Here is a 17,051-nt window from a genome sequence, read left to right as displayed (position 1 = left end):
GAGATGGAAACAGGGAAGGTGCCTAAAGAAGCCAGGGTGGCTATCTAAAGATTTAACTGAGTTAAGATTTAAAAGGGATATGTACAAATAATGGAAAAGGGGGGAAATCACCAGAGAGGAATTCAAACAAATAGCCAGCACGTGTAGAGACAAAGTCAGAAAAGCTAAAGCACAGAATGAACTCAAGCATGCTAGAGAGATGTTGTAATATCATGCAATATTAATTAATAATTGCAATTAAAATGTTAATCTTACTCCAAAGTGGTCACAAAAATGTGTACTATCAAGGCTCCTTAAGTCAGAAAAGCTAAAGCACAGAATGAACTCGGGCTTCTTAGAGAGGTTAAAAGCAACATAAAGGGCTTTTATGGGTATGTCCGTAGCAAAAGGAAGAACAAGGAAACAGTGGGGTCACTTAGAGGAGAAGATGGTGAAATGCAAACAGGAGACAGAGAAAGGGCAGAACTCCTCAATGCCTTCTTTGCCTCAGTCTTCTCCAAAAAAGAAAACAATGCCTGACCTGAAGAATATGGAGCAGATGATTCAGCAGGGGAAACACAGCCCCGAACAAGTAAGGAGGTAGTACAAGAATACTTGGCTAGTTTAGATGTATTCAAGTCTCCAGGGCCAAATGAACTACATCCAAGAGTATTAAAAGAACTAGCAGGTGATTTCAGAACCACTGGCAGTAATCTTTGAGAATTCCTGGAAAACAGGCGAAGTTCCAGCAGACTGGAGGAGGGCAAATGTTGTCCCTATTTTCAAAAAGGGGGAAAGAGAGGACCCAAACAATTACCGCCCAGTCAGCCTGACATCAATACCAGGAAAGATTCTAGAGCAGATCATTAAGCAAACGGTCTGTGAGCACCTAGAAAGGAACGCTGTGATCACTAAAAGTCAGCATGGGTTTCTGAAAAATAAGTCATGCCAGACTAATCTGATCTCATTTTCTGACAGATTCACAAGCCTGCGAAGGGAACGCTGTGGATGTAGCCTATCTTGATTTCAGCAAGGCCTTTGACAAGGTGCCCCATGATATTCTTGTAAAGAAGCTGGTAAAAGGTGGGCTAGACAATGCAACCATTCAGTGGATTTGTAACTGGCTGACTGACCGAACCCAAAGGGTGCTCATCAATGGCTCCTCTTCATCCTGGAGAGAAGTGACTAGTGGGGTGCCACAGGGTTCTGTCTTGGGCCCAGTCTTATTCAACATCTTTTTAAACGACTTGGATGATGGGCTTGAGGGCATCCTGATCAGGTTTGCAGATGACACCAAATTGGGAGGGGTGGCTAATACCCCAGAGGACAGGATCAGACTTCAAAATGACTTTAACAGGGTAGAGAACTGGGCCAAAGCAAACAAGATGAATTTTAACACGGTGAAATGTACTACACTTGGGCAAAAAAAAATTGAAAGGCTCAAATACAGGATGGGTGACACCTGGCTTGAGAGCAGTACATGTGAAAAGGATCTAGGAGTCTTGGTAGACCACAAACTTGGCATGAGTCAACAGTGTGATGTAGCAGCTAAAAAAGCCAATGCAATTATGGGCTGCATCAATAGTATAGGATCTAGATCAGGCATCCCCAAACTGCGGCCCTCCAGATGTTTTGGCCTACAAGTCCCATGATCCCTAGCTAAGAGGACCAGTGGTCAGGGATGATGGGAATTGTAGTCCAAAACATCTGGAGGGCCGAAGTTTGGGGAATCTAGATCAAAGGAAGTAATAGTACCACTGTATTCTGCTCTGGTCAGACCTCACCTGGAGTACTGTGTCTAGTTCTGGGCACCACAGTTCAAGAAGGATACTTACAAGCTGGAACGTGTCCAGGGGAGGGCAACCAAAATGGAAATGATGCCTTATGAGGAACGGCTTAGGGAGCTGGGCATGTTTAGCCTGGAGAAGAGAAGGTTAAGGGGTGATATGATAGCCATGTTCAAATATATTAAAGGATGCCATATAGAGGAGGGAGAAAGGTTGTTTTCTGCTGCTCCAGAGAAGCGGACACGGAGCAATGGATTCAAACTACAAGAAAGAAGATTCCACCTAAATATTAGGAAGAACTTTGTGACAGTAAGAGCTGTTCTGACAGTGGAATTTGCTGCCAAGGAGTGTGGTGGAGTCTCCTTCTTTGGAGGTCTTTAAGCAGAGGCTTGACAGCCATCTGTCAGGAATGCTTTGATGGTGTTTCCTGCTTGGCAGGGGGTTGAACTGGATGGCCCTTGTGGTCTCTTCCAACTCTATGATTCTATGACCCAAAAGATGTAACTCTATCCCAAATCCTAGAGATCAGTAGCATACCTGTCCATTTGTGTATGTCACACCAATAATCCAAACATTTTATAGAAAACCTTTTTCTGTGTGTTTATTTTCAAGAATATTCTTTTTGTACTGTATAGAAATACTGTAGGATTTATTAAGACACTATGAAGTGACACAATCAGCTCAACAATTTATACATCTTGTAAATTCATCCTGACAGATTCCTACGCTGAATCTAAACTGCAGTACAAAGAGTACAATACTCATATAAAGCTACTCATAGAGGAAAGGGAGGGGAGGCAGAATGATCACCTGAAAACAACCTTTTGCGTTCTGATACAAACTTGAGAAGGAAGAGGGTGGAATCCAGGAAACAGTCAAAGGTAAAGTTCCCATTTAAAATTTTGAATTGCCTCGTTCTAATTACTTCTCCTGGGTGTTTGCGACAGTAGCATAGCAGAACAATATTGCCAAATCACAGGGGGCATTAATTATCTTGGTGTCTGAGGAGTGGTAATAATAACGCATGCAGCAGAGACAGAAATATAGCTATCCCCACAATGATAAAGGTGAAGATGTGTTTCATGCAGGCTCTGTTCTGTTCGTCTCCATAGTGCAAGTGAGATTCAGTCAGGTACTTGGCCTGACATTGATTTCAGGGTGAATACTTGCATGCTTAAAAGTCTAGTCACACATTCATGCAGTTCCAGGAATTCTGGTTCAGTTCCCCCAGGTTTTTCGTGTACAAAGTGTGTAATCCATAATCCATAATTTGTATCATAATCACAACATATACTGTACTACTCAATGAAAGATGCAGAACACTTTTGAATTGCTGTAAGAGCATGCAATCACAAACTCATGTACAGCTACTCTGTGCTTATTCTTACATTAACTCCGATGGGGTGTGTTTGTTTATCAACACAGTATTTACTGCATACAGCAGAAAGATTGATAAAATTCAGTGGATATTATGATTTAAATATATGCAGCCTGATCCTAGCCTTGTTTACCTGGAAGTAATTCGGGCTTTCTGCGACAGGGTATACTCCCAAGAAGACCGCAACATATCATATTGTACCCTGCTCCTATTCATGTTGGAAGTAAGCACCACTGAACACTGAAGGGCTGAACCCAAAATAAATATGCATAGGATTGTAGTCTTAAAACACAATTCTAATCATGCTGACTCGGGAATTATTCTCATAACATTCAGTGGGACCAATTACTGTTCTTGATTACTCAGTGACTTTTTTCTGCTGTGATCCTCGCTTGAGGGGTTCCTTTGTATCCCTTTCTTTATGTCCCTTAAAACACAAGCAGAAAACTTCTTCCATGCTATCCACTGTTGTTTCTTATAAGCCCCACCTAACACTGCAATGCAAAGTGCCCCAGGAAGGTGAGGGTGAAACTGCCAAGGTTAGTAGGTGAAGCAGGCAGATCTGGGCATAATGCAATGGCTTTTTTAACCTCAGACTAGCCAAGTCTGTTACTTGTGATAGAGCAGAACTTCAGAATATGACACTGTAAACTTTTGCAGGGCCTGAGCAGAGGCTACACACAGGTGAATTAGCAGAATCTTCTTAGCACCAGTCCAGTTTTACAGAGTTTCTGTATGAAAGAAATTTTGGCCCCATCTCCTCACTAAAATGAATTCAATGTGAACTGACTAAACCTAGAACTTCTAGTGAGTGATGCAGAGGAGTGGTTAATTTTTTTAAAAAATCTTATCTTAAACAAGAAGGTCACAGCTTTGATTGACTGATTGTTTTAAGCATAAGTTCATTTTGCTGCCTTTTTTGCCTTTTAAAAAAATGTTACGCTATAAAAAGTCTCCATAATAAACATCTTTAAAAGTCACTATAATACATGTGTTAAAAATAAGACATGTCCATTCCTCAGATTGCAACAAGTCCTCAAAATCCCCCTGTGAAACATTGACAGAGGGGTACATTTCATTGGGCTATGTAATCACATGGACAATGCAGTTCTATGGTAAAGGTAAAGGACCCCTGGATGGTTAAGTTCAGTCGAAGATGACTATGGGGTGTGGTGCTCATCTCTACCACTTGGCCTAGATCAGTGATGGCCAAACTTGGCCCTCCAGCTGTTTTTGGACTACAACTCCCATCATCCCTAGCTAACAGGACCAGTGGTCAGGGATGGTGGGAATTGTAGTCCCAAAACAGCTGGAGGGCCAAGTTTGGCCACTACTGGCCTAGGTGAAGGTATCTGATACATTATTAACTGAGCCATTTAAAAAGGCTATTTTTTGTCAGATGTGCTGAGAATTCTGTTCTCTCCCACACTCACGACAGTAGCCACGAAAAGTTGCTAGTCTGCAGAAGACAGTTGTATTCTCAAGGTCTAACAACGCAACCCTATACATGCCAATTTAAAAATAAGTCCCACTGAGTTTACTCCCACCCAGTTAAGTGGGTACAAAACTGGAACCTAAGCACACCAATAAACCTAGAAACTTCTATTCCTGTGTGTGCCTGGGAGTCCCGCTCCCTCGAAACATCCCATCAGCTCTGACCTTATCATTTACAGCAGATTTAACAACATATTGAAAGTAGTTTCTAGCGAAGACATGTACAAACCAAGGTTCTGTGAACAATGATACCACCAACCGCCCAAAGACAAAGAGGACATATTTCCGAAATGATATGATAATATTTGCCCAAAGAACACTTGTAGGTTCAGAAAGTTTATACTTTGCCTACTTTGCCGCTCTTAAATCGCAGTTATAATGTTCAGTTTTGCAGTTAGAACATTAACACGATGAGTATCAATAAATAAACTAGAAACTTTTAAAAATTGTATTAATATTATATTGTGCAAAAACATTTAATGACCTACATTCTATGCACATACCCTGACTATCATATGAAGGCCAAATCCAGAAGCCATTACTCAGTTTTGACCCTTCCCTTGACAACTAACTCCCCAAAGTAGAAACCACAATGGTAACTGGTTGCAATCCAATGCACAATTAAACACACCCAAGTCCACTTGATTCAATGGGATGTGTGTGTTGAGACGGGACCGGAGCCATTGTGTCTAGCTAATCACATGCCATTAGAGTCCACAGGACTTTTTGCCATTGGTGTTAAGGAGACCAGCATCATTAGGCACTGAATAATGACTTCCACATTTAACCCTCTTTGTGATCTGTGTTACACTTACATTAACCCACTTAAGTGCTGGAGAAATATTTCCAAAAGTAAACGTTTCCATTTAATAATACATTTAGCACTCAAAACTGCCCTGTCAATAGCTTCTGCAGTTTATAGACAATGAAGTAACTCTTTCAGAATCCACTATAATTTGATTATCCACCAGGTGTAGGCTATTTAGTGCCAAAGAATAAAGGGGCCCGGCTCAGTATCAAGTAATCATCAATTGCTTTCTTCATGAGGATAAACAGTGCTGTACTTCAGTCCGTCAGTATGTTCTTTGCTGCTTATACTGTAGGAGCAAAACGGTGGCGCCTGCCCTAGAGGGAAGTTGCTCCAGGGTTGCTTGCCTCTGCTCCTTCAGACAGATGTGGACGGCATCTGAGCCAATTTGGAATCTAAAATTTTGGTTTTTATCTTTATCTGATTGTTTTTGCTTTTGAATATGAAAACAAGGTCAACCAAGTTTAGTAAGCTGGAGGTCTCCATTTATCTTTATCGTATCAATAGCTGACAACTTCTCAATGCGGTGGTAAAAATCAAAAAGCTGGTGTCCATCCACAAATATTCTAAAACGAGGGTGTTCACAAAGTATTTCAACCTGTAAGAAAGAAATGTTATGAACCAGGATCACAGTTGGAACTGGGAAGAGCATTTCACAGAACTTAAATATCACCATTATGGGAACCATAGTCAATTTTATACTGCTTGGAGCATCTGTAGGGTTAGGTCACTTCCTTACAGAATAATTGAAATCCAGTCAATAAACACCCAGTTATGGATCAAAATCACTACAATCCAGTGTCTTTAATGTGGATCTGAGAGGATCACTGGGTGACAGTTGGCCAATACATTTTCTCAGCTCCAGACCCAGGTCTGCAGTTTTAGAATGAGCATAGCCTCATAAAGCTACTGTGACAATGTACTAAATGACTAGATAGAATGACTACAGCAAAAGGATTTGTGTATTGAAAGTACATTCTGAATGATGAAAACAAACAATGGATGAATTATCACAAATCCTAGGAGCATTACTCTACCAGGCGTAGTGATATTGCTGAATGCATAGTATGGTCACAAAAATTCCATGACACAATGACAATGCGACTAATGGCACAGAAATAATGAAAGTCAGTGTGAGGTTGTGAATCTGAAGTTACTTTACAGTGTGAGGTTGTGAATCTGAAGTTACTTTACAGTTGTACAGTCCACATATCATTTATGTTCACAACACCAGCATCCAGGGCCAGCCCACCCACAGGCCAAGGAAAGGTGACTGCATCACAGGTGGCAGGATCCACAGGGGCAGCAGATCCAGCCTCCAAGGAATGTATCACCCTCTGCTGCTGCTGTGCTACATGCCTCGGCGGCTGGATCTGCCCCCACCACACTGCCTCTACAGTGGCCTTTTGGTCAATAGGAGAAGCTACTGGTCTCCCACCCTTTCCCAATGTAGATCACTACAGCAGCATCCAACATCACTACAGCTTATCTGCGCAGGTCCTGGGAGGGAACAAGGCTGGGGTTGCACAGCAGCAGTGCTGGACTGGCTAAGTGTCTGCAGAGCCCAGCTTCACAGCAGGCCTGTGCAGGTAAGCTGTACTGACATCAATGACCAAAGGGTTGTTCTCCAGGTCTGCCTCACCAACTGCTACCACATAAACAAAAGAAACAACAGATTGTATGAAGTTTTGAAAAATATTGGTTGACTTGCACTGAATTACCAAAACAAACAGTGCTAATCCCCCACTCTGGTCCTTGCCTAGCAAGAACAAACATTGACTTTCCTGGCCCAAAGTGAGGTGAATCTACACTAGAAAAATAAGAATTCTACAGTTCTCTACTTTGTGAATGAGTAGAACACACACACACACAATTTCATTACCCATAATATGCCAGGGGCCTAGAACCAACTCAAGGCAACAGTAGAAGTTCTACAATTCTTCACTTAAAATAGGACTACAGGCCTGTATTCTTCTAAGGCTCTTAAGAGTGCAATCCTATACACAAAGGGGACCCCTGACCGTTTGGTCCAGTTGTGAACGACTCTGGGATTGCGACACTCATCTCACTTTACTGGCCGAGGGATCCGGCGTACAGCTTCCAGGTCATGTGGCCAGCATGACAAAGCCGCTTCTGGCGAACCAGAGCAGCGCACGGAAACACCATTTACCTTCCTGCTGAAGGTAATTTATCTACTTCCACTTTGATGTGCTTTCGAACTGCTATGTTGGCAGGAGGAGGGACTGAGCAACACAACGGGAGCTCACCCCGTTGCAGGGATTCGAACCACCAACCTTCTGATCAGCAAGCCCTAGGCTCTGTGGTTTAGACCACAGGGCCACCTGAGTGGCACACACTTAGATGGGAGTAAATACCAACAACCTTGGCATTATCAGCACCAACCAACTGAGCCATGTTGCCAGCAAAAATACATAGTTCAGTCCCCAAGCATCAATGTAACGGGGAGAGGGGGTCCTGTCCGTCTGATCCTAAGATTGTATTCTAAAAAAGAATCAACCCATGTTTTGAAGAAATGTATTTCTAGGAATTTTGGAAGGGAAGAAGCTCAAAGGTCTAAAATTCCAGTCACCCAAGTTCTCTAGCACCTTTGACATGAACTGGCTTATTGTGATAGTGAATTCAGTAGGCAAAATGCACCTCAAGAAGTGGATTGTAGTATGAAAAGCCCACAGTCCAGCTTGCTCTTGTTCACATTCCAGATTTCTTTTGTGTGTGATGAAACATATATATATATTGGCTACTGGTGACCTCTGTATTCTCAGAAGCACAATATCCCAGCTTCTGAGGCCAAAGAAGTTCCCATTGAGCATCTGACTCGGATCTCAAGCCTAGCTACCCACTGTCTCTTCCACCTTCACCCATGGCAACAAGATGCAAAAGAGGGATGGGATCCTGCACCTTTAACAGTCACACAGCAGAGGGAATGTCATCAGGTGCAGCTTGGATGACAAACTACACCAGCTGAAATTCCCCCTTCTAGAAAACAATTGAAGGTGATGGACCCCTGTCCTCTTTGGCATCTATCCACCTTAGCTTTACCCCCACCAGTTAGTCAGTTGCGGGACGTTTGTGACCCTCCAGATGTTGCTTGCTGGTCTACAACTCCTATCATCCGTGGCTGTGGCCATGCCTGGTGAGGGCGATGGGAGCTGACGTCCAGCTACATCTGGAGGGCCAAACGTTCTGCACCCCTGAAGTACTCTATATCACAAAACGGCTGTGAGGATCAGGGGCGTCTTAGCCATAGAAGCTAGTGGTGTGAGGAACCATGGCGGCAAGTTCTGGAGGGCGCTGGAGGACACCACAGAAGAGGCGGAGGCCGGACGCAGCGCCTCCCTGCATCAGCCTGCTTCCGCCATGTCGAGCAGCGCCTGGAGCCTCCGTCCCGTTGGAGAGCTGTCCGCCCGGAGGGCTGCCTCTTGCGTTTCCCATCTCCCCCTCGGCAAAGGGGCCCTCAGGGCATGGCAGCGGGAGCTGCCAAAGCACCAAGGCCCACCACGACACACGCGTGTGCGCTTCTCCAAACCCTTGCAGCGTGTGAGGGCTGCCAGGAGGCGGCCGGCCGCCGAGGGCGAGCCCCGGAGCCTCCGCCTCTTCCCCGCTGTAAAAAGGTGAAATGGGGGGGGGCGGCAGAAGGATCTTTGAATGTGGCGGGTGTGGGCACCGGAGGGATCTTTGAACCACGGCGCCGGATATCCTTGAGATGGCCCTGGTGAGGATTATTGAAATGTGCTGTTAAATGGTAATTGTGTGTGGGGGTAGTACCTCTAGTGGGGGCATGTCATGCTCCTTCTGGGCTAGTTTGTTCACCTTTGGTCCCCCCCCCTGCACTCAGCTCTCACCTGTGGCTCCTAGAAGCTCCCAGCATGGGACAGCAGCCACATCCCGGGAACGGTTTTGACTGGCTGGCTAAACCAGGTGAGCTAGGGACTTCCCCTGCATGCAAAGACCAACAGTGGGTCCAGTGGTCAAAAAGGCAGTTTGGGGCAGGTGGGGTTTGTCAACCTAAGAAGGTAGCCCACCTGGGAGGAAGAAAACTCTGATCCTAAACCTCTGCTGCCTTGCGGGATGTCTTCAGGAAAAGGAAAGGCGGAGGAGTAAACCTTACACAAATCCGGAGTCCACTCCCTAAGTTGGTTGGATGGCGCCGTGTACGCCTCCCTCCGGCAACTCCTGCAGCCAAGCTGGTGCCAAACCCCTTGCTCTGCTTTCCTTTGGACCTCATCAGGGAGGCCAAGGGGGGTGGATCATCATCCGCACAGCCCAGGACCTCCATAAGCACTGCCCAGGCTTGTGCCCCAGGGAGGTCATTTCAGTGCACTCCATTACCTCTCAAGAAAGACAGATGCCACCAACAACGTTTTTTATTCCGTTGTTGTTGCAAAACCTGTGCTCTATCACTGAGCTATTGCTCCTCCTCATAAAGGCATTTTCAGATACTGAAATGTCTGTGATGAGAATACAACATTGACCCCATTCAGCACCAGTAAATTGCATCCTCACATCTATGAAGGGGCATGAAGAGTCCTTGATGCAGAGGGGAAAGACAGGTCTTTTAAAAAGGTACTGATACAGATGTATACAGATTAAAGATCAGGAGCACACTCTTTCTGAAGGGAACACCCCCCACAACCTGCAATAAAAAAGGGTACATTAAATGCAGCAGCAAGTTAAAAGGGTGAAGAGGCAGTGGTACTACTACTGCTTGCTGGGATAGGGCAGAGCAAAGCAGCAGCAAGGTCAGGGAAACTCAGGGCTCTCAGCATCCCACAGGTTTGTGCACACCTGTGGATGCCTTTGCTGCCAACTCAGAGCTCCCTTGACCTTATCACCGTCTCACTGCATCCTTGAGAATGAAGTGTTGCTGCTGCTGGGACAACGCCACTGCTACTCTACACAGAGCCATCCTGCTGTTGATTAAGTGGCAGAATATTTAACTATCTCAAAAGTTGCAGGGTACAATCACTTGTTGCAAATCACTTGTTGGACAATTTGTGACCCATCAAACCTAACCCAGCCCACCAAACATGTAAAGTGGCTCACTAAACCTTCCTTTTTGCTACCAGTCCACAGAATAGGTGCAGCTGTGGGGCAGGGATGCATTTTGCCAGCAACTCCATCCTGCACTTTGGGTTTCATTCAACTGACTGTTACTCAGAGTAAACCCATTAAAATTAAGGAAGTCAAGTTAGTAATGGCCGTTCGTTTCAATGGGTCTACTGTAAGTAAAGGTTAGTTGGAATACGACCAATAGGCTTTGGGAAATATGCTTGTAGAGTAGGAAAAGGTTTTCTGGGTCACTGCAACCAATGAAAAGAAAATACAATTTCTCAAGTGATGTTTTCATTGCATCTTGTTTAGACTACTTACTGCAGTGAGCTGTTGGCTGCCTTTGGAGACTGTTCAGAAACTGCAGATATGTTAGCGGAGGCTAGACAGGTGGAACAGCTACAATGACTATGAGTGATTTTCCAAGCACAGTGCAAGGTGCTAGTTTTAACCTAAAAGTCCTAAAATGTTTGGAACCAGGGTATCTAATGGACCATCTTTTCCCACATGAACTTGTCTGGCCATCAAGATTGGCTTTAGAGGCCCCGCTCTTCTGCCAACTGAAATTACACAATCGGGGACTTGAGGCAGGCTGTTTCAACACTGTATTCATTTTTACATTAGATTTTAATTGCCTGCTATATTTTACATTGATTGTTATTGATTAGATTGTTATTACTTTATTGTATTTTTTATGTTTTCCATCCTATGCTTTTGCCATGGTTAAAGACTGGCTACTAAATATGTTGAACAAACAAATCAATATATAAACCTGCAAAGAGCCTGAATGGGGATTTATTCCTGATTCTCCCTCATACAAACCCAGCATTCTACCCAGCCCACAGAAACAAAACTAAACAAGAAATTGAATGGTGGCTAAAACTAATTTAACACAAGATCATGGTGCAATTGGATTGTCTTTAAGCCCAGTAAACAATATACTGGGGGGGGGGCAAACGTTCCCAGTCTTAGTATCTCAGAGTGCACAAAACACAGCACTTTGTATGCCTGGCATATGCACAGCATTGCTGCCAAACTCCACAGTGCCAGAAAAAACGTATGCCGGATGGGCCTGTGGCCTGGATAGATGTACTCAGATAAGCTTTATCCTGATTTGACCTCAAAAGCTGACTTTGCCATTTATCCTGCAGTTTAAATCACACTTCGTAAAGGATGCAAAACAACAATAAGCAACAATGCTAAGTATCACTTTAAATATGGCTCTCAAGTTTTCATCTGGACACTCTCCTATTCCTAAGGAAAAAGTAATAAATGTGGTCTACAGTAGAATTAATTGCTGCCTCCTCAAACTGGCTAGAAATCCCATAATCCCAGGCTGCACTAGTCACGTAATTTACTTTCCCTCCTTCTATTCAAGACAAAGGAATCCAGCTGCAGATTGTAAACATAAACTTATAACCACTATACTATAAATGTTTTTCCCCCTGCCCTGCATTCCATCATGTCCTGGACAGGATACTACTGCCTCTTCACAAAGTGGGTGTCCAATGTGTGGGTACTTTAGACACCAAAACAATAAAGTAATCGCAGGGTGAGAGCCTGAACAGGACCCTGCAGAGAGGGAAGGCTCACTGAAATGTGCAGGGAAATCTTGGTGTGTGTTTTTTTACAAAATATATAATAAAACGGGGAGAGGGAGAACTGTATGCCACCTAGAGCTCCTTCCAGGAAAGGTGGAATATAAATTTAATAAACATTTTTTAAGGCAAATACATTTTCCACACATACACCAGGCACTCTTCAAAAACTACAAAAAATTAGGTCTGTGCTGATGTTCAGACCTCTGATTGCCTGGAAACAAAGAGTAGATCAGAAAAGAGATTTAGGGCCAAGATTAATATTATCTGTGATTGCATTTAACACGTCTCTTGCTATTGTTCCTTTAAGTAACAGCTGCAAGGTGGCAGGTAGGTAGAACCAGGACTAGAGAGTACATGGAGGGTTGTTTAACCTTTTAACTGCATGTTCCAATGAAAGTTGTCCCATCTCTAATTCCTATTTGCACTGAGTAGAGAGTAGAGAAGCGGAGCAATGGATTCAAACTACAAGAAAGAAGATTCCACCTAAACATTAGGAAGAACTTCCTGACAGTAAGAGCTGTTCAGCAGTGGAATTTGCTGCCAAGGAGTGTGGTGGAGTCTCCTTCTTGGCTTGACGGCCATATGTCAAGAATGCTTTGATGGTGTTTCCTGCTTGGCAGGGGGTTGGACTGGATGGCCCTTGTGGTCTCTTCCAACTCTATGATTCTTTGGGGGAAAGTGTACTGGAGCATGAAGAGAAAAGGTTAAAAACTTCTCCCCACACAGTGAAGTCATGATCCTGAATGGCTCCTGGGACAATTTTTTTGTTTTTTAAAAACGCAATACATTCAGTGCAATTATGCATTTAATACACAACTTGCTGTTTGACCATTTGGCTGAAGTAAAGTAGCCTGCAAATCACTTTCCCTCTACAGGGAGGACCTGGGGTCAAAGAACAGCCCCTTTAAAGTTTAGATGCCTTGGATAATACCTTCAGACACTCATTTTCTGAGCCTAAATTCTCCCCTGCCCACACGATCCTTTAAACTGCTAAAAGACTCTTCTTACAGTTAGGATGGTTGCAAACTGGCCTCAGAAATATTCCCTGCCTTATAAAGCCTCTGTGAAGACCAAAGGGGAAAGAAAACAAGCTCCCACACTGATCACAATCCTGTTGGAGCGTTATTTGCTTTGCTGATGTCTGGACCCAAAGTGGTTTCTGATGTATTGTGACACTGTCTTTTGAGAGTGATGCACTGCAAATAGATGTCTGTGCTCAGATGCTCCAAACCAAATGCATAACACCCAAACTAATAATAATAATAATAATAATAATTTATTATTTATACCCTGCCCATCTGGCTGAGTCTCCCCAGCCACTCTGGGCGGCTCCCAATCGAATATTAAAACAATACAGCATTAAATATTAAAAACTTCCCGAAACAGGGCTGCCTTCAGATGTCTTTTAAAAATAGGATAGCTGCTTATTTCCTTGACATCTGATGGGAGGGCATTCCACAGGGTGGGCGCCACTACAGAGAAGGCCCTCTGTCTGGTTCCCTGTAACCTCACTTCTCACAATGAGGGAACCGCCAGAAGGCCCTCAGCGCTGGATCTCAGTGTCCGGGCTGAATGATGGGGGTGGAGACGCTCCTTCAGGTATACAGGAGCGAGGCCGTATAGGGCTTTAAAGGTCAACACCAACACTTTGAATTGTGCTCGGAAGTTTGCTTCTGCCTGTAAGTTGTCTTAGCTCAACTGTCTTAGCTCAACTGTTACTAAAAACCCATTATAGTAAAAATGGAGTTGGTATGTAGCAGAAAAAAGATGAAGAACTTTTGGTGGAGCTGCATTTGTTTATTCATTATTCCTGTGCCTGCTATGGATATAATAAGCAGTAGTCAGCCAGGGAGAAACTCAGCTGGATTGTATGAACGTTCATCAGCAAATTATATACACCTGTGTGTGTGTGTGTGTGTGTGTGTGTGTGCGCGTGTGTACACATACGCACCCCAGGAGGCATGGAAGCAGTAGCATGAATTATATAGTAGCCATTTCAAACAGAGGCATAATTTTAGAGTGCTTTAAACTTATGGTTGTAATTACCAAACCCAGAAAGTTTGCTATACCACTAAATACCGGTATTGCCATCTTTAATATTACCATCTGACTGTTTCTTGACTGTTCAGATGAGTTGCCATGCATGACACACAAACTAGAATAATATCAAATTCGTATGCATAGATTAAATCAGTAGCTTTGAATCTGTGCCTTTGTAAGATACTCGGGCAGAAATTGTTGTGGCTCAATGTTCTTTTCAATATGCAAATAGACTATTATTACTTTTAAAAATAAACACCAAAAACACTTTCATCAATTACACACAACTATTTTATAAATTTTAAAAAGTACTCACCCTAAAGGGCTGGTCTGGAATAAATGGAAAGTAAGGAAGAGATGACTGTTCTTCTCCCCACTCACCAGATACACAAGAATTCCTGAGAAACTGTCTGTCCGAGAATATGGCTTTCAGTTCAATAGCTACGTCAGCAGAAGGATCCTCCGAGTCCCCACATGTGAGACTGATGTCAAAACTGTAATGGGAAGAGTAGCCCACTCATTCACCCAAAATAAAGCAATAAAATCCAGGATGTAGTACCCTTGGCTTCTAAGCCTGTACAAACAAATACATTTTACTGGTATTGACAACAGCTGGCACATAGGTATAATGTGTGTGTAGACAAGTTTTCCTGCTAGGCTCCCTAATCTTTTTTTTACAGTCACTGTATATTACATGCTTCTCCTGCCGACTAGAATAAAATAGGGGGGGGGGTAGGTAAGCCCCACCCTGCATCACATGACATGGTGCATGCACACTATTTGAATGGCAATGCCCATCAACATTATGGGGGTTGGCCCCCTGAAATATTTTATGGGAGGCAAAGACCCCTCCCCCCAGAGTTAGCTCCTATGTCTTCTGCCCCCCCCAAAAAAAAACCTCATGGAGATGATCTCCACTTAGAAAACATATCATGCGTGAAGCAGCCCTCACATGAAATTTTGGGAAACGATGACCTTCTCTTATATAAATACATTCCCTGCCATGGGTCAAAGGAGAAAGCAGCAATCTATATTTACATTGCAGATAAAAATAGCTTGTCTTGAGAAATGATGGGTGTTTGGCAAGCACATTCTTTTTATTTTTATGCAAACAGAGCTTTTCTTGCAGAAGACAGAAACTGGGCCAGTGGAAAACAAAAGCCTTCCCTCTTGTCTTATTACCTCTCTGGGTTGAGATCCACAATGCCCATTACCAAGATCTTCTTGCCAGGCCTCATTCCTCCTTTGATGTGCCCACAGAATGGGACAATCTGGAAAAGGATTGCAAGGATTCAGAATGAACAGCCTTTTATACCATAGGGGCAGAAAGGGCTAAATCAGGCCCCATCACAAGACAGGGAGAGGGAAGAAGGGAGGAGAAAGCACACCCCCCCCCCAAAAAAGGGGGGACACATTACCAGGCGTGGAAAATACACTTCTGCTTGCACAGGAGATCCCAGTGAGTTGTTCAAATGCCCGTCTTCTATTTTCTGGAGACAAAAACAAGTGCACACTCAAAAAGCAGAAGGCCCCCTTTGTATTCAGCACTAGGGATCGGTTGGGGGGAGAGAAGGGAGGACCCTGGGAGCAACAGAGGGCGCCAATTTCATTTCAAGTTGGAGCAAGAACCCATATTTTCCTTCCTTTGCAAAACAAAGGGTGTCGCCTGCTTCTCGCGATTTCCCAGCAAGTGCTCCAGGTAATATAGAAATCCATGATGGTCTATCCCCAGAGATGGAGCAGGCCTGTCAAGATCATCCAGATCACACAGACAGAGAGAGAGAGATCGACATCCGCGCACCAGGTTGCCACCTGAAGGCTGGGAATAGAAGAACGGCCAAAGCCACCCAAGGCGCGGACTCCACCAGGGTTCCCTTTCCAGCAAGCACCCACTTCAGCCCCTGTAACGGGGGAGGCTTTCACGCGCTTTCTGGGCACGGGATTCTCCCGCCACTGTCTGCAAACAGGTATTCCGATTCAAGCCCCGACCTGAAGCCAGGAGGTGGGGAAGGAAGGAGGGATCCCGGCGAGAGCCCCCCAGGCCAGATCCAGAGGCAAGCCGCCCTTAAAAGCCCTCCCCCCCCGCGCGCCCTACCCACCCAGCCAAGTATCTCGACCAGGTGCCACTCACCAGCGCGTCCCTCTCTGCCACTGATCCCGCCATCTTGTGGGAAGCCTGGCTCTGCCAGAGGAGGGAGACGCGGAGGTGCGCACGGGCGCCAGCTGCCAGCCGCCTCCGACGTGCCTAGCCGAGCGCGGGGCAAAGCGCCGCCGAAGCCGACCGGGGGCGGCGGAGGGGTCAAGCTGAGCCTGGGCCGCCCAAGCGCCGCGTCGTCCGGGAGGAGCTCCTTGGCGAGGCTCGACGGCTTTGCGCGCAGCGCGCGGAGCTAGTGCTACAGCAGCGGCGGCGAGGAGGAGGAGGAGGAGGAAGGTGGCCGGGCGAAGCGAGGCTGCTCCTCCGTGCCAGGCGGGAGGCGGCCTCGCAAGCCCTGCCCTCGGCCTTCGGGGAGCCCGGCGGCGCAGGGCATGGGACCGGGAGGAGTCGCGTGGGGTGGGGACTCGCCCAGGCTGCTCCCGACCGCGCTTGGCCTCGCCGGGCTGTTTTGACGCAGGAAGGGGCGGCGGCGGCGGCGGAGCGGGGGAGGCTCTGCCAGCGGGCGGAAGACAATTGGCACACGCCGGGGGGGGCGGGCGGCCGGGCGACATAGCTGCCAAGTTATCCCTTTTTTTAAGGGATTTTCCCTTATGCTGAATAGGCTTCCTCGCGAGAAAAGGGAAAACTTGGCAGCTATGCCGGGCGAGGGAAAGGGACAGCGGGAGACCCAGCGGGGCAGGAGGGTTGCTGGATGGAAAGAGACGCCCCTCGCTTTAAGGGAGTGTTTTGCATCTGGGGT

General features: G+C 45.4%; 1 protein-coding gene across 1 annotated transcript; it reads right to left on the bottom strand.

Moving 5' to 3' along the window:
* Window positions 1-5,084: 5,084 nt before the first annotated feature.
* LGALSL (galectin like) lies at window positions 5,085-16,795 on the bottom strand. The gene is made up of 5 exons (XM_035110388.3): window positions 16,289-16,795; window positions 15,576-15,647; window positions 15,340-15,428; window positions 14,474-14,651; window positions 5,085-6,044 (listed from the first exon to the last, which is right to left on the bottom strand). The coding sequence occupies exons 1-5, from the start codon at window positions 16,319-16,321 to the stop codon at window positions 5,901-5,903; spliced, it is 516 nt and encodes a 171-aa protein (XP_034966279.1). The 5' UTR covers window positions 16,322-16,795; the 3' UTR covers window positions 5,085-5,900.
* Between the last annotated feature and the right edge of the window lie 256 nt (window positions 16,796-17,051).

Source organism: Zootoca vivipara, chromosome 3 (genome assembly GCF_965207765.1).
Source record: "Zootoca vivipara chromosome 3, rZooViv2.hap1.1, whole genome shotgun sequence".
NCBI classification, from domain to species: Eukaryota; Metazoa; Chordata; class Lepidosauria; order Squamata; family Lacertidae; genus Zootoca; species Zootoca vivipara.
The sequence above is the reverse complement of the archived record's forward strand: the minus strand, read 5'-3'. Positions and strand labels throughout refer to the sequence as shown.

What these genes read in the sequence shown, in the direction of transcription:
- LGALSL (XM_035110388.3), bottom strand. Translation starts at nt 16,321, where the DNA reads ATGGCGGGATCAGTGGCAGAGAGGGACGCGCTG. An exon ending in TGGCAGAGAGGGACGCGCTG is followed by an intron (nt 15,648 to 16,288) that starts GTGAGTGGCACC and finishes TTTTGTCTCCAG; the next exon opens with AAAATAGAAGACGGGCATTT. An exon ending in TTCCAGACCAGCCCTTTAGG is followed by an intron (nt 6,045 to 14,473) that starts GTGAGTACTTTT and finishes TCTTTCTTACAG; the next exon opens with GTTGAAATACTTTGTGAACA.